This window comes from Oncorhynchus masou, chromosome 6 (genome assembly GCF_036934945.1).
Source record: "Oncorhynchus masou masou isolate Uvic2021 chromosome 6, UVic_Omas_1.1, whole genome shotgun sequence".
Taxonomy (NCBI): domain Eukaryota; kingdom Metazoa; phylum Chordata; class Actinopteri; order Salmoniformes; family Salmonidae; genus Oncorhynchus; species Oncorhynchus masou.
In genome coordinates this window covers 53642577-53668506 of record NC_088217.1, presented here as the reverse complement: position 1 = coordinate 53668506, position 25930 = coordinate 53642577, and the positions used below count along the sequence as shown (strand labels likewise).

The 25930-nt window shown below is 43.2% G+C and overlaps 1 protein-coding gene across 8 annotated transcripts in view; it reads right to left on the bottom strand.

Moving 5' to 3' along the window:
• Positions 1-25930, bottom strand: part of nav1b (neuron navigator 1b) — a 137467-nt gene that overhangs the window by 8892 nt on the left and 102645 nt on the right. For 3 of the 8 annotated variants that reach the window (XM_064969137.1, XM_064969144.1, XM_064969145.1), the window contains 14 exons: positions 25144-25344; positions 24289-24341; positions 19822-19845; positions 19318-19395; positions 16137-16220; positions 15118-15229; positions 14825-14943; positions 12326-12537; positions 11952-12114; positions 11079-11253; positions 10642-10739; positions 10422-10517; positions 9834-10002; positions 6835-7070 (listed from right to left, as the gene is read on the bottom strand). In XM_064969137.1, coding sequence (XP_064825209.1) covers positions 6835-7070; positions 9834-10002; positions 10422-10517; positions 10642-10739; positions 11079-11253; positions 11952-12114; positions 12326-12537; positions 14825-14943; positions 15118-15229; positions 16137-16220; positions 19318-19395; positions 19822-19845; positions 24289-24341; positions 25144-25344 — 1820 coding nt within the window. Of the gene's footprint in view, positions 1-6834; positions 7071-9833; positions 10003-10421; positions 10518-10641; positions 10740-11078; positions 11254-11951; positions 12115-12325; positions 12538-14824; positions 14944-15117; positions 15230-16130; positions 16221-19317; positions 19396-19821; positions 19846-24288; positions 24342-25143; positions 25345-25930 lie in introns of all 8 variants that reach the window. The other 5 variants (XM_064969141.1, XM_064969142.1, XM_064969143.1 and 2 more) reach the window with 3 other exon arrangements.

The following is a 25930-nucleotide window of genomic DNA, read 5'->3' as shown; positions in this document are numbered from 1 at the left end:
GCCAAAGAAAAAGACAGAAACCTTCCCGCTACCCATGATTGTCTGAGATAATGAGTGGGCTGGACATGCTGAGAGATAAGTTTGATTGGTCCGCGGTGTTGCATCTTGTGTCTATAAAATGAGCTGCTCGTTATGAATAGATAATCCTTTCTACTGCAGTTTTTTCTAAAGATATAATGTTAGCCATGGAGAACTGCAAATATGTTGCTACAGCTCTCAATAACATTGCTGCCCTGAATTTATCAGGTGCTACCGACGCTATCGACAACGGTCAGTGAGAAACAGTTGTGATGGGCTACTTTATGGATGACAATCGTGCCATGTTGACTCTTACTCAGAAAATTAATCAGACCGATGAGGAAATCCCTGATTTAGGTAAAAACATTTTAGTTAAAGAAGACATTGTAGAGTCTTCTGATTACAGTGATAGGGAAGAAACGGCGATCAACATTTGTCACGGAAGAAGTTTACTGAGTTTTGAAATCAGTGGAAGACAACGGGCCAAACACCCTGGGCAAACTACACAGAAATTACACAGGATGTCTTATTTTAATAAAAGGGGTTACAGTCTGCCGTACAGTCTGCCGAGTAAGAATCTAGCTACAGTTTCAGATATTATAAGTTTCTCATTTTGTCAGAAAGTTGTTTTCAAGTTAAAGTTTGCTGTTAGCTAGCCAGCTGGAGTTCGATGGTTAGCTTGCTAGCTAACATTGAACCTATTTGGTTAACTTTAACAAGGTACTGTATGACAATTGGTTTGTATTGCTAGTAATGTTACTCTATGGATTGGGATCATAGTTAATTTTTTAGCTAGCCAAAGTTAACATGACATGCCCAAACAAAAGCCCCCAAATTAAAGCTTGCTGTTACCTAGCTAACATTAACTGAAGTTAGATGGCTGGCTTACTAGCTAACATTAACTTACGTGTATGAAGTGTGTGTAAAGTTAGTGATGTTTTCTCAGAATGCCATTTCGCATTGTTAGGTATAGCTTGATGCTAACTAGCTCACAATTAACCTATTTGGTTAACTTTAGCTAGCTATGACCATCGGTTTGTATTGTTAGTTAAAGCGTGCTGTTAGCTAGCCAGCTGAAGTTCGATGGCTGGCTGGCTAGCTAACATTACGTGTATGATCTGTGTAGTAATATTATCTCAGAATGCCATTTCGCATCTATTGTACAATAGTGCTAAAATATTTGTATGTGGAATTTGTCTTTCAGCATCAGTAGAACATGCCTGACTCTCCTACACCAGTCATACAGGGAGAATAGTCAAATGCCTCCCATCAAAAAGAGATCTGGCCCAAGCAAGCAAAGGCAGCAGAGCAGTCATCAACTACATGCACCATTTCTTCACCAACTACAGAGTTGGAGGAAACATGTGTGGATCTGAATTGTGATAACTGCAGTGGCCAAAACAAGAACACGTTTGTGCTCTGGTATTGTGCCTGGCAGACCATGCAAAAGCTCCACCACAGTCTGGACCTTCACTTCCTGATCACAGGCCACACCAAGTTTGTCTCTGACTGGTGCTTCGGCCACAGAAAGCAGCACATCAGAAAGACTAGAGTGAACACTTTCTCTGAGATTGCTGGTGTCGTGAAGGACAGCACTGTGACAGGGGTCAACATCCCACAGCTGGTTGGACTGGAGGATGGTACGGTGCTGGTGGAAAGCTATGGCTGGCAACAACTTCAGGCTTCTGCCACAGATCAAGCAGTACCAGTTGTTGTTATTCCCTGTTTTACAGCTTCGATGCTCTGGAGCCTGGTGTTGTCGCTAATGAGCATTCGGACTGTTGGGACCGGGTTTTATCTGCTGCGCAACGCTGACATCCTTCCTCTAAAAAAGTGTCTGCCTGTACAAGCACCACCTGGACAGGACACAGCTAGGCAAACTATTTTTTGACAAGAGATGGGAGTTTTGCGACGAAGAGGCTATGGACATCACATGCCCTGCACCAAAGTCAAGGGCAGGACAGAAACAGTCTCTCTCTAAACACATACATTGCTGCTACTATTTTTATTTTTCTGTCCTGCTGCTCAGCCACTTGACCCCTGATTGTATGCATATAAATACCTCGTTTATCACTGATATTGTTATTAATATTGTTCTTGTTCATGCTGTATATTATTTGATTTATATTGACTATCTATTTCTGATATTTCTACTATGCAAGTAACCATTTGGCTGTACCGTTTACACCTACTGTGGAGACCCATCCACTTAGCAAGACTTAGCAAAATATTGATATATAAAATTAATATTGATATGTGTAGTCGTAACATGATTTTGTGACATACCACAACCTCATGTGACCATATCAAGTGTCCACCACATAAACAAACGGTGCATGAATCTGTTTTTGTACTGTACATGTGCACCTCACACAGGTTTACTATGGAATACTATGGAATACTATGTGATAAGTGTGTGTGTAACAGTATATAAAGTATGCTAATGTCCTGGTGTGAAGGCATTTGGGCAGTGGTGTAAAGTACTTCAGTAAATACACTTTAAACTACAACTTAAGTATTTTTGGGGGGTATCTGTACATTACTTTACTATTTAGATTTTTTGGCAACTTTTACTTTACTACATTCCAAAAGAAAATAATGTACTTTTTACTCCATACATTTTCCCTGACACACAAAAGTACTTCTTACATTTTGACAGGAAAATTGTCCAATTCACACACTTACCAAGAGAACATCGCTGGTCATCCCTACTACAACCGATCTGGCAGACTCACTAAACACATGCTTCGTTTGGAGTGTGCCCCTGGCAATCCATCAATAAAAATACAATTGTGCCCTCTGGTTTAATATAAGGAATTTAAAATGATTTACACTACCTGTCAAAAGTTTTAGAACACCTATTCATTCAAGGGTTTTTCTTTATTTTTTTTACTATTTTCTACAATGTAGAATAATAGTGAGGACATCAAAACTATGAAATAACACATATGGAATCATGTAGTAACCAAAAATGAGTTAAACAAATCCTAAATATATTTAGATTGTTCCAATAGCCACCCTTTGCCTAGACGACAGCTTTGCACACTCTTAGCATTTTCTCAAACACCTTCATGCGGTAGTCACCTGGAATAATTTTAAATTAACAGGTGTGCCTTCTTAAAAGTTAAGGTATTTGACCCAATCAGTTGTGTTGTGTAAAGGTATGGTTAGTATGCAGAAGATAGCTCTACTTGGTAAAAGAACAAGTCCATATTATGGCAAGAACAGCACAAATAAGCAAAGAGAAATGACAGTCCATCATTACTTTAAAACATGAAGCTCAAGCGCTATGACGAAACTGGCACTGATGTGGACCGCCACAGAAAAGGAAGATTCAGCGTTACCTCTGCTGCAGAGGATAAGTTCATTAGAGTTACCAGCCTCAGAAATTGCAGCCCAAATAAATGCTTCACTGAGTTCAAATAACAGACGCATCTCAAAATCAACTGGGTAAACAGGTGATCTGCGCATGAGTGGTTCCCACCGTGAAGCGTGGAGGAGGTGGTGTGATGTCGTGGGGGGGCTTTGCTGGTGACACTGTGATTTATTTAGAATTCAAGGCACACTTAACCAGCACACTAAACCAGCTACCACAACATTCTGCAGAGATATGCCATCTGGTTTGCATTTAGGGGGACTATCATTTGTTTTTCAACAGGACAATGACCCAACACACCTCCAGGATGTGTAAGGGCTATTTGACCAAGAAGGAGAGTGATAGGGATGACCTGGCCTCCACAATCCTCCGACCTCAACCAAATTGAGATGGTTTGGGATGAGGGTCCGCAGAGTGAAGGTAAAGTAGGCAAAAGTGATCAGCATATGTGGGAATTGCTTCAAGACTGTTGGAAAATCAAGTGAAGCTGGTTTAGAGAATGCTAAGAGTGTGCAAAGCTGTCATCAAGGCAAAGAGTGGCTACTTTGAAGAATCTCAAGTATAAAATAAATTGTTATTTGTTTAACTTCTCTGGGATAGGTGGCAGTATTTTCACGTCCGGATGAAAATCGTTTCCAAAGTAAACTGCCTGCTACTCAGGCCCAAACCTGAGATATGCATATTATTAATAGATTTAGATATAAAACACTCTGAAGGTTCTAAAACTGTTTGAATCATGTCTGTGAGTATAACAGAACTTATTTGGCAGGCGAAACCCCGAGGACCATTCAGATTCTTCTTTTTTTTTAGGTCACTCTCTTTTCAATGGGTTTTCATTGGGAATCCAGATTACTAAGAGACCTTCTTGCAGTTCCTATCGCTTCAACTGGATGGCAACAGTCTAGAAATTGGTTGAGGTTTTTCCTTTGAGAAATTAAGAAGTAACACTGTTCAGAATGAGGCTCGAGGGAAGTGTACTCTTTGTTAGAGGCGCGTTACACTTTGTTTTCCTCACAGATCATCCTGTCTTCAATTTTATCGATTATTTACGTTAAAAAATACCTAAAGTTGTATTACAAAAGCAGTTTGAAATGTTTGGACAAAGCTTACAGGTAACTTTTGAAGTATCTTGTCGTCACGTTGCGCAAGTTGGAACCAGTGTTTTTCTGGATCAAACGCGCAAAATAAATAGACATTTTGGATATATATCGACAGAATTAATTGAACAAAAGGACCATTTGTGATGTTTATGGGACATATTGGAGTGCCAACAGAAGAAGCTCGTCAAAGGTAAGGCATGAATTATATCTTTATTTCTGTGTTTTGTGTCGCGCCTGAAGGGATGAAATATGATGGCCTGTGTTAGTTTGCTTGGGTGCTATCGTCAGATAATAGCATCGCTTGCTTTTGCCGTAAAGCATTTTTGAAATCTGACACGTTGGCTGGATTCACAACGTGTAGCTTTAATTTGGTATATTGAATTTGTGATTTCATCAAAGTTGAATTTTTATAGTAATTTATTTGAATTTGGCGCTCTGCATTTTCATTTGATGTTGGCCAGCTGGGACTCTAGCTTCCCACATATCCCAGAGGTTAACACTTTTTTGGTTATTACATGATTCCATATGTGTTATTTCATAGTTTTGATGTCTTCACTATTATTCTACAATGTAGAAAATAGTAAAAATAAAGAAAAACCCTTGAATGAGAAGTGTGTCCAAACTTCTGACTGGTACTGTATATATTTCAAGAGCCAATTTTTTTCCATCTTCGTAACATTGCAAAATCTGAAACTTCTGGTTTAAAAACGATGCAGAAAAGCTAATCCATCCTTTTGTCACTTCTAGATTAGACTACTGCAATGTACTAGTCTCCGGCTACCCGGATAAAGCACTGAATTAACTTCAGCTAGTGCTAAATACGGCAGCTAGAATCTTGACTAGAATACACAAATGGTATCATATTAGCTCCCCTCTCTCCACTGGGATGATATGCCTCTGGCCCTATTACAGGGGCTGAGTCACTGGCTTGCTAGCGCAATCCCATGCTGTCCCTAGGAAGTGTGCATCTGGTCGTGCCAGGCTCTGTTCGCTATACTAGCCTTGAGTGGGGCTATATCCTGTCTGGTTGGAAATGTCCGGGGGTATCACCGGATGCGGCCACAGTCTCCCCCGATCCCCTCCGTCTCAGTATCTATGCTGTAATAGTCTATATGCCAGTCTAATAACTCTTTCTTTCCCCTCTCTACTGCCTGGCCTGATGACTCTTGTCTGTCTTCATGCATAGTCTACCTGGCCATGCTGCTGCTCCAGTTTCTGCTGTCCGGCCTGTGGCTATGGAACCCTGACCTGTTCACCGGATAAGCTACCTTATCCCGGACCTACTGTTTCGACCCTCTATATCGCACTTACTGTCTCGACCTTTGAATGCTCGGCTATGAAAAGTCAGCTGACATTTACTCCTGAGGTGCTGACCTGTTGCACCCTCTACAACAACTGTGATTATTATTTGACCCTGCCGGTCATCTATGAACATTTGAACATCTTGAAGAATGATCTGGCCTTAATGGCCCTGTACACTTATAATCTCCACCGGGCACAGCCAGAAGAGGACAGGCCACTCCTCACAGCCTGGTTCCTAGGTTCCTGCCTTTCTAGGGAGTTTTTCCTAGCCACCGAGCTTCTACATCTGCACAGCTCTGACACACACACACACACTTACTCCACCAGACGTGCCACCAGAGGTCTTTACACAGTCCACAAATCCAGAACAAATTAAAGAAAGTATACAGTATTATATAGAGCCATCATTGCATGGAACTCCCTTCCATCTAGTTTTGCTCAAATGAACAACACACCTGTTTGTTTTTTAAACAAAGCAACACCTTACGGCACAACGCCTCTCCCCTGTTTGACCTAGATATTGTGTGTATGTATTGATATGTCGGCTATGTGTGCCATTTAAAAAAAAATGATGTAGTTCTGTCCTTGAGCTGTTCTTGTCTGTTCATGTTCTGTATTATGTCATGTTTCATGTTTTGTGTGGACCCCAGGAAGAGTGGCTGCTGCCTTCACAACAGCTAATGGGGATCCTAATAAAATACCAAATTGCTTGCTCTTTGAGGTTTTAGGCTGGGTTTCTGCATAAGCACTTTGTGTCATCTGCTGATGTAAAAAAGGGCTTTATGAATACATTTGATTTATTGGTTGGCAGAGAGGTTTATCGGTCTATTAACTTACTTTCAAACAGCTCTTACACTAAAAGGCCAATATCATTTTCACAATTTCACAATATTACTCCAACCTCATAGGGTGGAAATATATTTAAAACACAAGTAAATCACATTTTTGACTGCACTGGGCCTTTAATAATCAGCTGCTCAGCCCATAGCTCCTCTCCAGAACTAGGAGTGAGGATGGCACACACTATCCTGTCCCCACCTTGCAAGACTGGCGGTGCATGTTGAAGTTGACCACAATTCCGTCGTTGAGGTCTCGACCGCTGCGGTCCACCAGGTACTCTGCCAGGCGAGACGTGAGGTAGGTCTTGCCGGTGCCGCTGGGCCCAGACATGATGAGGCGGCGGTGCTTCAGCAGCAGGCTGATGTAGTGTTGGGTCATGGGCTTGGGGATGAGGGTCTCAAACACCAGGCTGTCCACACACTTCTCCTTCAGACCTGCAGGATGTAGATTTGAAACGTTTAGTGTTCGGAAGCTTTATTGTCTGTTCAAGGTAAACACACTGAATTAAATGTAACACTAGAATGGACAAAAGTAAAAATTGGCCATTTTGGCCCGGAATTATAGGGATTATATGGGTAAACATTTCAAACAGTATTTCTTTGACAACACATAGACAGGTCAGGTACAAGGATTGGTCGGGTGTAGGGCGTTCCAAACAGCCCTCCATTCAGCTGCTCACAGAGACATACTGTACATGAAGTTAAACCAGGGAGTAGTTAAATCAGGGAGTCCATCCGTGTGCATGAAAATGTTCTGCTTAACGATTTACCGCATCATATGTCTCCCTTCATAAACAACTTGGAGTGCAGAAAGAATGTTCTGTAAATAACTCCCAGATCAAGAGCAAGGAGTATGTGCTCCTCCTCTTCCCTCTCCATACCTTCTCCCCCCTACCTCCTCCATGCCCTCACCCTACAGTGTGACATATCACCACCCACATTTATAGTGTGTGTGTGTGTGTGTGTGTGTGTGTGTGTGTGTGTGTGTGTGTGTGTGTGTGTGTGTGTGTGTGTGTGTGTGTGTGTGTGTGTGTGTGTGTGTGTGTGTGTGTGTGTGTGTGGCCTGAGCCAGTTGGGTCGGACTGCCTGAGCTGTCTGACACACAAGCTGCAGCGGGATCATGTTCCTCTGAACCCTCGATTGCACTCCCCTGCTTCTTTCCCACCCTGGCCTACGGCATTCCTGCTTAGCCAGGTGGAACAGACAGCCTACCCAGCCTGCACCTCTTCATTGGTTTAAAAACTCAAATGGGGTTCTAAACTGACATGGATTACCCTGAAATGGATCTATGTACACTACTGTTCTAAGGAAATGCGCTCTAAAAAAAAAAAACGACATCGAACCAAGAAAGCTAATCTGCTAATGGCCTGTCTGAGTGTGTGTTTTCCTCTGGAACTTAGCAAGTAGAGAGCTGTAGACACCACAAATCAGTCTCAGCCTGGCCCTAAACCTCTCCGCTACAGGGTGCCAGTAGCAACAGTCATGGGAATTGTTAAAATGTTTAACAAACTATTCTAATAAATGCAACAGTTGGACAATGGATGAAGATACTCCAAAATGTTTATTTATGATCCTTCAGATATCGACTGAATTATCTTTGTTTTCTATGTTCTATGTTTTCCTCTGGATCTCCGAGGGGACGGAGGGAAGCCACACATTCTCTTATATAGCAAGTCGGGAGCAGTACAGTGCCATTCAGAGTTAGAAAGTTGATTGTATTGTAATACGTCTGACAATGTAAATGTACTTCTAATCCGTCTGTCTGCATAAGACATGGCATAATAGGGTGTAGCCAGATACCCAATGGGTTGGACGGGACTTCTCGTCAATTATCTTGAAAAAACCATGTACTTAAATAAACAGAAGAATCAACCAATCCTCCACCCGTATCACAATGGGAAGGTCAAATGCTTTATATTCTAAATGTTGTGAGTGCAAGGGCAACAGAGAGGCTTGCCTCTGAAGCTAAGCAGGGTTGGTCCTGGATGGGAGACCAGATGCTGCTAAAAGTGATGTTGGAGGGTCAGTAGTATGCACTCCTTCCTCTAGTCTAAAACAAATATCCCGATGCCCCAGGACAGTGATTGGGGACATTGCCCTGTGTAGGGGACCTGACTCTCTGTGGTCACTAAAGATCCCATGGAACTTATCGTAAGAGTAGAGGTTTTAACCCCTCTGTCCTGGCTAAATTTCCAATCTGACCACCATTTTTTTCCTAATCAATTTTGAATTCAGGCAGTAACACAACAAAATGTGGAATAAGTCAAGGGGTATGAATACTTTCTGAAGGCACTGTAGACACCACAGATCTTAGCCCAAAGTCAGCTCTCCGCTACAGGGTGCCAGGGGTCAGAGAGAGGTCAAAGACAGGGGCGCGATAGATTTGAATCAATAACGAGTCAAACAGAAGGACTTATGAGACTTCACAGCAGGGTTGGTGTCAATTCCATTTAAATGCCAGTCAATTCAGAAAGTAAACCATTGAACATCATTTGAATGGTCAGTCTACTTCCTGAATTGAAATGGATTTGAACCCAAGCCTGCTTCACAGCCAATCATCCATCCTACTTAATATTCTACATCATATCTTAGTATGGAACATAACAAGCAGTCCAAATATCTGGTTAACGTCCACAGCATGGGTCATAAATCATGATATCTCTAAATAAAACATTCCTTTCATCATTGTTCAGTGCGGAACGGGAGATCTGAAGAGAGTGGACAGAAATTCCCAGAGCAGACGAAAGGAGGCGAATGTCAGGCAGACGAAAGGAGGCGAATGTCAGTTAGACCAAACATACACGGTCTCGCGGCCAAAAAACATGTGCTACAATGACCTTTGGGGTGAACATTAACTCCATTGACTGTTGACCCCAAATATATCTAACACAAGCTAGACACGAGCTGTCTTTTACAATCGATGATCAAAGAAATGGCACGGAAAAAACTAACTTGCTGTGATAATCAGTTAATAGTACATTAACAAGTACCCTCTCCCTCAGAGAAATATTTGTCTATATCAGAAATGAAACTGCAGATTGTAGCTAACTTTTATAACAAGTTTTCTGATCGTCACATTAAATAGATACAGTGATAAAGGGCATCCTTATATTACATACTGGCCCTAAATAATGGTATATTTCCAGAAAATGACCATTGTTCATAATTATACCATTATGATCCTAGTCAGGTACTGACCTTTGAGTGTGACAGTGATGCCACTGGGCCCCTTGGAGACACAGCGTGAGGGCTGGCTCTCTGGCAGCTCCCCTCCCAGCACCCTCCTGATGTGGTTCATACTGTAGCTGTAGACAGAGTCTGTAGTAAGGCCCAGGCTGGAAGTGGGGTCCACCTTGGCTATGTACACCTAGGGGGAGGAGAGAAGGGGGAGGCGAGGAGACAGGGGAGAGGAGATGAGTGGGGGCAGGGGAGAGGAGACATGGGAGATGACAGGGGAGAGGAGGAGAGACAGGGGAGAGCAGAGGAGGGGAGGCAGAGGAGGGAAGAGGAGATTAGGGGAGCATTAGTGGTGTTGGGGAAAAGCAGACTGAGAACTTACAGATACAGATTAAACTCTAGCCAAAACCATGTCTTAACTGAGAAGAAAAGTGGCCCTGTATTTATGCGTGTTCTGTTTGTAGACATAACCCTACACAGAACCCTACACCCTACCTTGTCATTTAAGTTTAAACAAATAACATTTTTAGGGTACATTTGCATCGACAATATATCCACCTTTGAATGTAAACGTGCTTTCTCACAGTTGAGGTGCCTGTTGAGACTCACCTTAAAAGCCTGGCCAACAGCCGAGTCCAGCATAGGCCAGTCCATTCTGCCGTTAACCCTCACAGTTCCGATGAAGAAGTCCTGCTGTTTCACCTCCTGTTGAACGAGGACAGGAGCAGTGGAGAGGTTAAACGGTTCACCATCATACTTATTGTAGAGGCCAGCTGAACCGAACAAGTCTGGCTCATACATAAATCATGAATCGTATAAATAGACTCACATCTTTGAAGACGCGCAGATTGGCCACGCGAACCACCACTCTCATGCGAGTGTCGTCCCTGGGAGCGGGGAGGCTAACGGTGTCTGTCTGGAACACTTCTGTTTCGACAGAGAGAGAGAGAGAGAGAATGGTATGGGTGGTAGTCAGCCGGAGAGACACTGGGTCAAGGAGTAATCTAATGAGTGTCCTACATGCATGTCATAATTACAACATGTCAAACACATAAATGTGGGTACACAATGTCCTTGTGTTCTGTTAGACAGTTGTATGTTTACTTATCACTGAGTTATGACCCTTTCACCCTGCACACTAAGGAGGGTTATTTAGCTGAAATGCTTCATGATAATTATCCCTTGTCTCCTTGAATTCATGAAATTCAGTCTTAAGACTTGTTGAGTGATGACTGCGTTCCTCTAGTTACTGACACCAGGCCTCACCAGAGGGGCTGCCCTCTCCCAGACTCATGCTGAAGGTCTTGGTCAGAGACATGGCAACAGATTGGCGTGGCGAGGCAGTGCCGAGTGATGCCAGGCCGGACGACTGGGAGGTGGAGGTGGAGGGACCACCTGTCTTCAACTGGTCATTCTCTGCCTTCAGGTTCTCCACTGTCATCTGCAGGCAGGAACACACCGTGTAGGATTAGGGTGATACTTACATAGCTACTTAATGAGGGGACTCCTGTAGGGCTGTAATGGGGTCAGGGTCAGAGTTCAAACCACACAAACCAGTTATAGGTTAGTGCGGTTTGACCTCTGACCCTGACCCCCTCACGTTACAGTAGACGTAACATTGGGTAACACAAAGACACACAGACACATGCAGGCATAATCACACACCTCGAAAACACACAAGAGTCCTGCACTGGTCAGTTTTTTGGAACCACACCTGCGCCACATCAATTCCAATATGACATCAGTACAGATTTTTCTACCCAAATTGACTTTCTACCTGAAAGGGGATCAGTGACCCGCTGAATAACATACATTTATATCAGTGTTTTTATGCGCAAGGCTAGTCAGGGAAAGGACACTTGGCAACGTATTCTCCAACGAGGGGGATGAAACGTACGTTTAAGCGCCACACAAATAATGGAAAGTACCTTGATCCCACTGTGTGCGTAACTGGTAGCCTATATGCCTGCCTCACCGCTCACAGGATGGAATTTGTAACACATTGCAACACAACATGTAAAAAAAAAAAAATGTTTTTGACGCAGTATCATTCTGAACCGTGAGCCGAGCCGTGGGTGTCCGACCCGTTGCAGGACCTCTAACACACACACACACACGCACACACACACACACACACACCTGCATGTTGTTCATGGCCTCCTGCAGCTGCTCCAGCTGGTGGGCGGAGCTAAGGGCCTCCAAGCGGATGTCTGTCAGCTTTCTCTCCTTCTCCCAGAGGGCCGAGCGCAGCGTGGTCACCACCTTCTCATCCTCCGGGGGCTCCTCTCCTCCTTCGCACAGTCTGGAGAAGAAGAGAAGAACACACCTTGCTTAGACTGAAAAGAGGTGGCAGGTACCGCCTCAATTCCACTGAACTGTGTGATAGAGATGAATAAGAGAGATAACGGTACATGACATTCATACACGTGCCATTTGGTGCCCATTTGAAATATGTTTCTTAAGGAAGCAAAACATGATTCAGACTGGAGGGGCACCGGAGGAATTGACCATACCCAGAGGAAGACGCAGAGACAGAGGACCTCATCATGGAAATGTCCCCATTTCCATCTCCCTCCCCATCCCCATCCCTGTCCACGTGGTGGATGGGGATTTTAGGAGAGGAGGGTGCCGAGGAGTCTGGCGTGGCGATCTCTTCGATGTCGGCGTATGACGCCGAGAGCTTGGACCCCTTCTTGCTGAACGCCTTGTTAAAGGAACTCCTCAGCTACACAGAGAAATACATAGACAGCAGAGGTGAGAATGAAAGACTGGTGGGGCACCCCGAGAGAAGCACAATGAACACGTACAGTGTTGTGACTCCTGTGACCATCCCTGTATTTGCTGATGCATTCGACCTTTGATGCGTCTCAAATGGCACCCTTTCCCTCTGTATAGTGCACTACTATAGGGGGAAAGGGTGTTATTTGACACGCACAGCTATTCTTCATCAAAATCACAGCAGGGGTCTTTTTGTGTTTATTTGGACGTCATTACTCGGCTTTGATTTGGACACTTGAATATATAGCCAGTAGAAAGAAAGAAAAACACGCTGTCCTCAAAATCCACAACTCTCCCGACCCCTATGCTGGTGTCATCTTTTTTCTTTGGTGAAGCAGGGTAATGTGAGACCGGTGTTGTCCTCTATTCTGTGGTGAAGCAGGGGTAAATGTGAGAACCCAAGGCTAATCGAGGGTGGGGGTAAATGTGAGAACCCAAGGCTAATTGAGGGTGGGGGTAAATGTGAGAACCCAAGGCTAATCGAGGGTGGGGGTAAATGTGAGAACCCAAGGCTAATTGAGGACGGGGGTAAATGTGAGAACCCAAGGCTAATCGAGGGCGGGGGTAAATGTGAGAACCCAAGGCTAATATCGAGGGCGGGGAAATTTCATAAAGAATTCCAGTCAACTCAAAAAAAGTAAACCAAATTCCAATTCCAAATTGTCCCAACTGAAAAGCATTGAATAGAATTGGAATTCCAGGTCTACTTCCTGAATTGACTGGAATTGAAATGGAATTTACCCTAACCCTGCAGAACACTAGTCATGGGACGCAGTCCTATGGACGTAGACCACGCAACATGAAGATAACCTAGCAGATTAGTCTGTAGGGAACGGAGCACATAGAAATAAGCATCTGGCGATGAGACAGAGACGTTCACTAGACTTATGTTCACTAAGTTATGTCCAATGAGGAGGAAGGAAGAGAGAAAAGAACTGCCCCATGGTGGAAAAAGCCGTGAGCGTTGTACAGACCGTACAGATTTGAGTTGTTGCAAGAATCATGACCAAATGATTTTTGTGTTTATGTTCACTTTGTTCACAGTAGAACCCTATATGAGGAATTATCCACATTTCTTAAGTGTCTGTACTGTCTGTACAGTTTAAACAAAGGAAGTGCTATGATTCGATAATACATACGCTTTAAAAAAAAATTGTGTTGAGTTTGACGTTTTGTCATGATATGTCAAATGTGAGGACTGCTGTACCACAACAAAACAACAGGAAATGGCTGGGGTGACTATATCACAAAAAAAAGTTTATTTTGTACTCTGGCAAAAAAAATGTCACTGTCATTCACTAACTTTCAGACAAGCTTTGCACGAAATCAAAACTTCTCAGGACACTAAACAAAACAGAATTTGAAAACAACATTTGCCGTCGTCTGATGATCCAATTTACTTTGTCATTTCTGAATCATTTATCTGCATTATATTTACCGTAAATGGTATACATAAAAATGTATGCTACCGTAAAGTACAGTTAGTGAATGAAGTGGATCTGGCTAGGTTTAATATGGGATGAAAAACCACACAGCTTTTCCAAATAACTAACAAGTATGACTCATCAGTGCAGGGAGGGAGAGAGAGGGGGGGGCTTGGGGCTCTTACAATATCCACTACTCACCTCAAAGACCTGAATAAAATACAGTAGCAGGGAAGCATGAGAAAGAGATCAGAGAGGAGTCATACTTCATATCAGATTTGGAGAGAGAGAGAGTGAGAACCCATACATGCAGGAGACAGACACAGAGCGAGTGGCTGGATGGTTTCTCTCCTTTCAATGCAAAACGTAAATTAGGATTCTAAAATGTAGCAATCCTATTCTATGCCAATCTCATAACTTCATGATGTTGCTATTTTATAGGCTCTTTAGAATGTTTATGTTGGTTTATAGCACGTGTAAAACATGTTATGTGGAGTTTATGAATGCTTGATGAATACATACATTAGCTAGATCAAATAAAGTGAAGTAAAGTTACCCACTTTGCTTGTTACTAGCCAGTCCAGTGGTAAACTCTTGGTATAGTGAACTCCAGGAACTCAAATTGTAGGTTTTCGCAACGTTGGACACCAATAGGCCGATCAAATCCCATTGATCCAAAAATCCAGACCGTTTTGACAAGACAGTACCACTGCCCTGATCCTAGTTAAAGGGTTCTCTCATAGAACCAGAAACCCAATTAGAATCCTGACTCTCATTCCTTATTATATTTAGACGGTTCTATGCCCTCACCCAGCTCTTCTTCTTCTTCTTGGCCTCCTGCTCCTTCAGACTGCCCATGCTGGAGTGGCTGGTGATGCTGTTCAGGCTGGAGATGCTCTCAGAAGAGTTCTGCCTCTTCATCTGCAGCTCTGGAGAGACAAGAGGAGCTAGTGAGGGGGAGTGAAGAGAGAGAAAAAACGTTCTAGAGAAGAGAAGATGAGCTAGTGATGGCAGTGAAGAAGAGACAAACTGGTCTGGAGAAGAGAGGAAATGGTCAAAGGGATTATATTGAAAGAACGTTAGACCCTTGGTTGGCTCCCTACCTTTGGGAGGGATGTCAGGGTTGCTGAGGGCCACATGGATTATATCCTGTGCCTCTGTGTTCTTCGTCTTCAGAATCTCTATGGTCTCCTTCAGATCAGTCAGCTCAGAGTCCTACAAGGAAACAGGACCAGTACATTACAACTGTCTGTTGCCTCTAGGGTTGCAGAATTCTGGTAACTTTCCCCAAATTCCCAGGTTTTCCAGAAATCCTGGTTGGAAGATTCCCGGAAGCAGGAAATCGGAGAATCCTCTAACCAAGATTTCTGGGAAAACCTGGGAATTTTGTGGAAGTTACAGGAATTTTGCAATCTTACTCTGATGTTGAGAGGACTCCCTATTGTATATCTTCTGGGCTAATGTACCCCGTTGAGCAGCTGACAGCAGTCCTACATGGGGGGACTGACTCTGGTGTGTCTATGGTGTCTCAGACCTGAAGGATTGTGCTGAGTGGCTGGTGAAAACAAGACCTTAGCACCATGTCAACTTTTGACCTAGATTTAACTTCCTGTCCTCCTGACAGTCTTTGTCCTCTGCTCTCCAACAGCATGATACAGTTAGACGATGCCAGGGCTTTGGGGTGGTCATGCGGCTAACGCTCAAGGGCATGTTGTGGTCCAGGATGTTAGCCTTGACTGTCAAAACACACTGAGGAGATCAGACTCTGTCTACACTCTACGCTCACTTTGCGCTCAGCCTTCTCATATAACAAAAGTCAAATTGTTTCATTTGTTTGAAAAACTATTGGTTAAACATGAATTCTCCAGATGCATTGTTTTGATGAAATTCTCACAACTTGAAGCTCTGTTTGCTAACAACTAATTATGGTGAACTGGAAAGAGCGCTGAATAATAAACATATCTTCTGGACACTTATTTGACATTGATTGGAAATAGCTGGACAGTAAATGAATAGCGCAGAACTCTGCTCCATTGAAGATTTGGAAAATAATTCCCCCCCCCCCCCCCATCGTGGAAGGATGTAAGAGAGGGCAGAATAATGCAGCTGCATTTACCGGTACCTTCTGCTCCTGGCTAACCGACAGGCTCTGCAGACGTGACGTCATCAGTTGCAGGCTCTGCTCGAACGCTGCTACCAAATTAGCCTTGAGAGAGAGAGACAGAGAGACAGAGAGACAGCGAGAGAACACAGAGATGAGTCACTGCCATTTAGAGGCCACAGGCACCACAGGCTCACTGCACATCAAGCAAATGGCTTTCTCCATCTGCCAGGAGGAGGGAGGGGTGAAGGGATGGACAGCTGTGGAGGATGAAAGGAAGGGAGGAGAGGAGGGTGGGGTGTGAGTGAGTGAGTGAGTGAGTGAGTGAGTGAGTGAGTGAGTGAGTGAGTGGTGACTGGAGTATGGCACTGGGGCGCAGGCCTCTCCAACCTGATGTAGCATGGGAGACCGTTCTGAACCCTCACAGTAGTGAATGTGACTCTAATGTAATAGAGTAACAATAAACCTCAGCCGTTTGAACTTATATGGTATGTGTATGCATCTTGTAACAAGGCTACCATCTTTACATTCTCTTACATTTCAACATGAGCTACTGTTTACATGGCAATTTCAAAGTACAGAGGCTTATTTAAAACTAAAACTACAGATATGCCATCATCCACATGATTCAAGGTAGGTGTCGAGGCCTGGCTGGCGTCGCCACACGGCGCCTAAAACAGGAACCTCAGCACCAGGTCAGCCTGTTAGCCTGCGGAACGGGATGGACGGTCAGAGTGAGAGAGAGAGACAGTCATGCGACAGCGAAGGACGGAGGAGGGGATCTGGAAGCAACAGACAGTCCAACAAACCTGGCCTAGCTGCTACACCCAGCATCCAGAGGTGTGGGTCAGCGGCCAGCAGGCAGGGGGCAGCAAAGAGTCCAGAACCAGCGGTCAATACAGCCAACAGTGGAGGAGAGAGGGACAGTGGCGTTAGGCCGGGATCACACTCCTCGCATGCACCCACACATACAGTATGTGCACGTGCACACACACATGAACGCACACGTACATCCACACACACACACACACACGCAACCTAGACACACACACAGACATTGGGCCAGAGAGCTAATTACAGTAATAATAAATTACAGTTAATAGCGACATCGTACAATTTATCACATAATAAAGAGACAATAATCCAGTGGGTAAGGGATGGAGCAAAATTATAATTTTTCCTACTGTGTAGGTTTTTATCAATTGTTTTATAAATACTCTTTATGCATGTATTAACACTGAACCAAGGTCTGTGGTCATATCACACTCAATCATGCAGTAGCAGTAACACACTCAGGTTAGAGGGTTAGACCGGGTTAAAGGGTGTTGCCAATGGACAGTGTTAGTACTGTAGTGGACTCGACTTTCTTTGCTTAAACAGCATGCAATATAGTCATCAAGTGCAGTTCCTGAAAAGAGCTTTGGTTTTAGATTGGTCGACACCTCCCAAGATTTCATGTCTCTTTCAGCATGAACACACAGAGTACATGGCAGTCAGTCGCTCACTCTCGTAACACATCAAATATATGTAGCATCTAGTTGCCGGATTGTTAGACTGAGGTGTGAGAAGCAGGGGCAGGGAGGGGGGGGGGGGAGGGTGATGGGGTGAGGGGCATATGGGGTGGGGAGGTATAGTGCAGAGAGAATAAAAGGGGTTGTGGCAGTACAGGGGAGAGAGAAGAGATTGTTGGGGGTGCAGCGTTGATGGTTTACCCCCTGTGGGCCCAGCCTGGCCTCAGAACTATACGCAACATACTTTACGTATTTCTGAGTACCTCCAAGATGTATGATACCTACTAATGGTCTAGTTACTTTAGACAGAAACGAAAGTAGAGAGCTTGCTCGGGGAGGATAGGCGAGCGTGATCCGTGACCGCCTAGCAATCCAAAGGTTGTGTGTTCGAGTCGCGTCGGGGACAACGGTAGCATTTTCGCTAAGCCTTCCACTAACCCTTATTCTAAAGTTAACCCAATTCACCTAACATGCTATGTAAATTAACCTAATCTTTGTCGTTTTAGATCCGCCAACGTTTCACGTAAATTATTCTAACCTTTGTTGTTAGTTCACCTACCCACCAACGTAAATTCTCCCCATAATTCTCCTTTGTTGTTATGACACAACAAGAAAAACTTGGTCACAGAGAAAGACCTATCCTGCACATCCACCATTAAGTGTGATAAATTACATCCTAGAATTCATATGCTATTGCACGACAGGGCAAGACGCATGATACTATACGTCCTTTAATTCGTATGATATTATAAGACGACTATTCCATTCATAATGTTAGCTCAAGTAACATAATATATCATACTAAATAGAGTCTCACATATTTACGTACAGAATAATACAAATTGCCCTGAGACCATGTTATGCCTATGGTTCATAAATCTCCACCAGCATCGCTGGCTGTACTGGGTATGGGTATGGAGCGGGAGCCAGAGCAAGCCTCTAGTAGGCTAACCATAGCTGGCAAGGGCCAAAGCCAGCTTTAACCAGCACGACGTACAGCTATGACCAGGCCAAGGTGGGCATTTATCCCATGTAGAACACTATAGGTTTATGTCTGCCTACCATCTAGAACACTATAGGTTTATGTCTGCTTACCATCTAGAACAACATAGGTTTATGTCTGCCTACCATCTAGAACACTGTAGGTTTATGTCTGCTTAGTAACCACAACAATGAGGTCGCATGACCGGGGAAAACTCTTGACCCAAGCTTTAACCAATGCTAGCTTAGTTTTAGCTTAATTTTCATTGATTGGATTTCGGTCTGCGAGTTAGATTGCGTTCTATGCACTGGGCATAAATCTATCAAAGCCAGCACCATATCTGATCTCACCCTCTCCACTATGCATGCTTTCCTATCGTAGCTCAACATCAGTTTAAACAATGCCTAATGATCCAGGCGCTTTAAAAATCTTCATAAAAATATCAACATTTGTCTGACATGGTTTTTGTGTTGGTTTGTGCATTAAAGACCTCATCACAATGTCTGGCACCCAGAGACAGGTTCATATTATTTAGTCTTATTAGTCTTAACAGACTTGGATTCAGTCTCATTCAGCTTCCATCCATCATATGTCCCAACACAGACCATCTACATTTTTTTATATTTTTATATTGAAAGCAAACAAATGGATCCTGCTACCATGGTGTGTGAGACAGAGGTTGAAAGGGTGAGAAGCCTGTTCTACATACGTTGGCAGACAGCTGGGTGGTCAGGTTGGCCACTTTTTCCTGGGAGTTCTCCAGCTCGCGTCTCAGCTTGCGGATTTGCTGCGAAGAAGACAATAACAACAAGGTCCTTCAGAAAGGCAGAGCAGGCAAAGATCACACCTTGTCATTTACGGACGGACGGCCTGACAATTGACTTACTTCTCCACGTCTCAAAGTGCCTTACACTGTATGGTAGTACATGGAATGAGTTATTGGCTGGGTAAGGTGCAAGACACTAAGTAAGCTCATGGGAGAACATGAAATTATAAAGTAGTAACAATAGAAACAATGGTTGCTGGACAGCATGCCACGATACTCTGAACATGCTAAATGAATTACAATTGTTTGGGGGAAAACAACGCTTCTGATCCCCGAAGCACTGCTGAACGGGTGGAGGTGAGCGGTACGGATGGACGAGAGCAAACGAGATGATATTTGGGAGATGAAGACAAGGGAGAGTTGAAGAGCAGAACGTGTTAGCCTTACCTCTCCTTGTATCCTCTCCTCGGTCTTAGAAAGCACAGTAGGACAGAAAGAAGGAATGAGAAGAAAGCACATAGAGTGAACTTGGGAGTAGTCGAGGTCACGGTGGGTTGTGGTAGTCTAATTGTAGATCTGGCCTAAGGTACAATCCTGAGTTTATATATAGAGGGCAGGAGATTCAGACTGCATCTTGTAAGCATTCAGCAGGGTAAAGGCAGGATTGAATACACCCTAAAATAATGATTGTATATAAGGATATACTTAATGTGTGTATCAGTAGCAGTCAAACCACAACTTGGATACCTGGATAAACAGGTAACTGCCAAAATAAAGGAAACACCAACATAATAGGGCATTGGGCCACCGCGAGCCACCAGAACAGCTTCAATGCATAGATTGGCATAGATTCCACAAGTGTCTGGAACTATATGGCTGGTATTTTGACCAAACAGATCAGCTCTGAAAAATATGTGTTGCGACAAGTTCTGGGGATCTATTTTCGGCTGGCGGCAAAAAGGTGTAACTTTTAAACGCACGCTAGTTCGTAAGGGATGGATCAGAAAGAGGAGGGTTTAGTATTTTGTTAATCTAGTCCAGGGGAGGGTCACGTCATTTGCAATTGACGAAATGTCAATATTTCTCAGTGTTTTAGAATGAGTTGCTTATTGGGATATATATCGATGTGTTCCCGATGCCGCCCATAATCTGATTCTCCACTGGGCAAGCGATATCAAGTGTGCCTTCAGGCTCTTCAGTCTGGTCTCAATCAAGTTATCCATATGGGCTAAAGCAGCACAGAGCAAAGTTGTATTTCTAAGATATCTGCTGGGACGGTGTAAATAAAAATAGGATACACTACACACTGCAGTGAATATTCCGATGCTGAGCCCCAGCCTGCTCTGCTCTTGCTGATCAAAAGATTTTTTTGTGTGCTGCCTAACCAATGGCTGTACCTATGACGGCAGTCCAGGAGGACAGTCAAAGGCTTTTTCCCGAATGTTTTTATGTATTAGGCCTTGTCCCAAAAATGCAGCATCTTGCGTGTGGGTCTCACCTACAGCTTATGTTTTGTTCCGTTTGGAAAAGGAGAGCGCGAAGAGGAGAAGGAGGACCGAAGGTCAACTTTGATATTCGAGTAACTTACATTGTGTGGCTGAAACTAAAAGCAGCAACCGTGGCACAATCAATTGGAAATGGACAGCTCATGGTGTTGATTTATGTAGACACAATTCATTTCAACCATCTTAATTTTAATGAGACTAACAAACAACAAGAGGGCTATTTCTTTGACAGACGAAATGAGGCTATGGGCTGCTATATCCATAGACTTGTCAGTCAATTCCTCCACCAACCACACACTCTTTAAATAGACTACCTCTGCGTCAATGAAGGGCTGTTAAGTTAAAACTAAGACTCGAATTGGGGGGGTATGAGAGGGTATGCCATAGGTCTACCATTTATTAAAGAAAATGGCACAAAGCACAGGCCTACCCAATGTTAGCTTAAGATTTTAAAGAACATAAAACGGATCCAATGATATAAAGTGATCTATAATAGTGCTTTATGCTAGAAACAAGATGTCAAATATCTGGGAAAGACATGATTCTGATGCATATGGGGATATCATTGTTTAGTTTCTTTGACATTCAGAGGCTGACCTCCACCCTCTATTGCTGAGGAGACCAAAAATAGACTTTGCTTGGGAAGTAATCAAATCCGGTCTCTATCAATTTATTAAGCTATTCACTTTCTGTACAATAGATGTTTAAACCCAGACAGCTTGTAGGGAAACACTTGTGACCTTCTCTCGTTGGGTTAAGCCACAGAAGAAGAGTAGCCAGCAGGTAAAGTTGACATTTGTTTTGCATCGGTAGGCCTACTCTGTCGGGTGGAAAGGCGCTCAGATTGCTAAGGACGTCTCAGATTGAATTATAAGGACCGTTTCGTTGCAAACAAGACACACTGACTTGGCGTTGGAGAAATATAATAAGATGAACACATAGGCCTATGTCTCTGTCCATTCTTAGCCTGTCATTTTTGGTCATTTGTGTGATATTAAAACAATTCTGCTAACGTACAATTACGCAAAATTGCATTAATTGTTTATAAGAGGCCATTTTTTTCCTCGGACCTACAAATACGATGATAGATTCATGAAATGCTTTTACTCTAAATTCGATTTTTCCACCTCTACTCTTGTCCACGTTGGTCTGCAAACCCACAACCTTCTGGCCTGCAGCCCTGCACGCTTCCAAAATTCCTGCGTTGCCATGTAATGCTAACAGGATGAAAGACAGTTTCTAAAACTGCATATCTTAGGCTCTGGTCTGTCCAAGAAGTGAGGGTAAATGGTAGACATGTTCTCTGCTATCCACTTTGTTTGAATTATTATTTTGGCTATAGGGGTCACTTTTTTTCTTCTTCAAGTGTTCATGGAGGGTTTAAGAAAAATATACTTGCTGAATGAAGGGCCATTCGTCTTCATTTCAGAAAGGTACGATTTTCTCCACGTGACCCTTATTATAAATAACATTCACTCACTAAGTTTTATTTATATTGGACATTATTTTTATCCCGCTTCTGTGAAAGGTATGGACTCAATCTGGCATGGAACGTGTCAGTGACTGTAGGAAGCCTGTTTAGGAACATCCAGTTATTTAAATATACTGTTTATTGTGTTTTATTGATCATTTTGTATTTTACACTTTCCTCTGTTGGACCTAACTTTCAAATCGTGGGAATTCCGATCGCTGTCCGTGGTGCTGAATCCACTTGTAGGCTATATTTGCCTGTTTGCTTGTTTACCTTTCATGTGGCAGAGTCACTACTGGCCATATCAACGAAGACGGTAGGCTACAGCTATATATTTGAGAGCAGTAACGGTGAGTGGACATTCCCCCTTTCTCTATATATTGGATATTTTCCAGCTCCTGTGAAAAATGTGGAAGTGCGTAAAACCCTCCATTGTCTATGTTGTCTTAGGCCTAATTAGTATATTCCCATGGGGAGCAATTTTGGTGCCTGTATTTAGACATAGCATATTTGAAACAAGTTGTTGTTTTGTTTTATTAGAATTCGATTCTAATTATTCACTGCCGTTTTAGGTCTTATCAAAAGTTAACTTAATCGTGCTTATTGACAACGCTTGGCATGTCCATAGCTCAAATATAATGCATTTTAAGGTAGGCCTATATCAGTGTGAATGCTATGTTAACAATATATTTCTATATTGTAGCCATTCAATTACTGTTCAAAAACAAATATGGGATATATATATATATATATATAATATATTTTGTTATTTTGTTTCTGTAGGCTATTTAACAAATGTCCTTGCTATAATTGATCCTCGGGACGTCCCTAACCTCATTGAAGTTTACATTTAACATGGTTTGGTCAAGTTTAGGCTATAATGGACAAGGATACTAGGCTATATCAGACTATCATTCGATTTGGAGTTGATGACAACGCAATACATAAAAGATAAAAAATATTTTACTATTTACTTATGATTGGTCAGTAAGGGCTCAAGCCTCGACAAACTTCAACTTGCTTATTTCTCAAAACCTAGCCCTTTAAAGCCACCGCCAGCGCCTGCGCCTATAATTCTGGTTGAGAAAATAAGAAACACCCCCTAACCTATAGCTCTACCTCCAACACTTAAGATTTACCATTGCGTTAGGTTTGTTAAAATACAGCCCCTGATGTGATTGGTCAAAAGACCGATTAGTGGTACAAATATTGGCTGCCTGTGTAAACACAGCATATTGGTGGGATGCAACACCATTCTTCCACTTGAAATTCCATCATTTGGTGTTTGTTGATGATGGTGGAAAACGCCGTCTCAGGCGTCCTCCAGAATCTCTCATAAGTGTTCAATTGGGTTGAGTACTGAAAACTGAGACACACATGCACACACACCCTTTAAAATCTCCTATGATCCTTTAAGACACCTCTTTCAAAGTCATTGAGATCTCTCCTTCTAGACATGGTAGCCCAAATAATGACCCTACACAGGATGAGATGTTAATTGCTTAATTAACTCAGAAACTACAGCCATGTGGAAGCACCTGCTTTCAATATACTTTGTATTCCTCATTTACTGATGTGTTCTCTTGATTTTGGCAGTTATCTGAACGTAAACAATGGCCAAATTTGGAAAAGGAGAGAAAACCCAATGTTCTGAGGTAAAATGTTGTCTTTGAACAAGGTTTCAGCTCTGGAATGCCTCAGTGGCAGTTGGCACAACATCTCACCTCACTTCAGGCATGTTTTCAATCAAAGACAGAAAAACTACACGGCTGTATTTGTACAGTTGGCTAGCCAGGCCTGGCACTGTTCCGGTTACATCGCACACATTCATGTCATTGTGAAGGGTTCAACAGTTATATCATGAAAGTATGTCCTGTGGGCACACAACAGCTGAGCACAATACCTATTTCTGGATTACTCAAAAATTATATTACTCACAGAGGAATAGTTTGATGAAGCGTTGGATGCCAAGGACAGGACAGAGCCATGGACTAAAAGAGGTAGAAAAAGAGAGAACAAACACATAACATGGTTTAGTACTGAAATATGCCATATCCATACTTTACAGAATATGCTAACAATATGACTAATCTATCATTGTTCAGATTTTTAAACACAACGTTATATCCAGTAAACCTGCTACTGTGTGTGTGTGTGTGTGTGTGTGTGTGTGTGTGTGTGTGTGTGTGTGTGTGTGTGTGTGTGTGTGTGTGTGTGTGTGTGTGTGTGTGTGTGTGTGTGTGTGTGTGTGTGTGTGTGTGTGTGTGTGTGTGTGTGTGTGTGTGTGTAGATTTACAACAAGGTATAAATGACAGTTCACTTGTGGCAGTATATAAGTACTTCACAGAAAACAGCATAATCCAACGCAGACAACATTGAAGAAGAGATAAATTACTTCAGAGAAGTGATAGAGACAAACTGGGTCACCTCATTATACCTTTACATAACTCTAACATGGAGGTACTCAATCTCTCTCGCTCTCTGCCTCACCCTCTGCCCCCCTCTCTCTGTACTGAGAACACAGCCTCAAGGACACTACTAGACTCGAGGGTTGTCTAGGCCGGGCCCTGAAACATCAGGGGAATGTTCAGGTTCCCTAAAATATACTCAGGGACTAAAAAAACTTAACACACTCAAATGGCAATTGGAATTTCAATTCATTTCCTGAGTTTAACTTTATCAACTGAGGGCCCCAGTGGTAGACTGACAACCCAAAAGGAACTAGCGTTAGAAATAGAGCCATAGTGGCTAGCCATAAAAAAGGAATGATATATCTGTATACAGGTGTCTTACATGTGCTAGCTGTCTCACAGTCATCCACGGGCTCGCGGTCACGGAAGGATCCAGAGCGCATCATGCTCTTGGGCCGGTCGGCCAGCGACATGCTGCTGCCCAGTGGAGAGGAGCCGTACAGGTCGAAGGCCGCGTCATTGGTGGGGATACTGTTGGAGCGGGTTATCCTGGGGACACAGGCACCGCTCGGGATGGGGGAAACTGGGAAGACAGGAAGGTTGGCATGGGTAAGAGGCAGACTGACACAGTACAATGAGGCAAGTAAGTGCACCCACATACTCACGCACTTACACATACCTGCATGCATACGCACGCACACACACACACACACGCACACCCCTGATGAGTCAGTGTAAAGAGACATTCAGTGTCCACAACAGTCAAGATGATATATACAATTGATGACAGATGTATAAAATCGAACACACAGCAATGCGATCTCCATAGACAAACATTGGTAGTAGAATAGCCTTAATGAAGAGCTCAATGACTTTCAACGTGGCACCGTCATTAGATGGCAACTTTCCAAGAAGTCAGTTTGCCCTGCTAGAGCTGCCCTTGTCAACTGTAAGGGCTTTTATTGTGAAGCGGAAACATCTAGGAGCAACAACGGCTCAGGCGCAAAGTGGTAGGTCACACAAGCTCACAGAACGGAACCACTGAGTGCTGAAGCGCTTAAAAATCATTTGTCCTCGGTTGCAACACTCACTCACTGCATCTGCAAGCAACGTCAGCACAAGAACTGTTCGTCATGAGCTTCAAAAAATGGGTTTCCATGGCTGAGCAG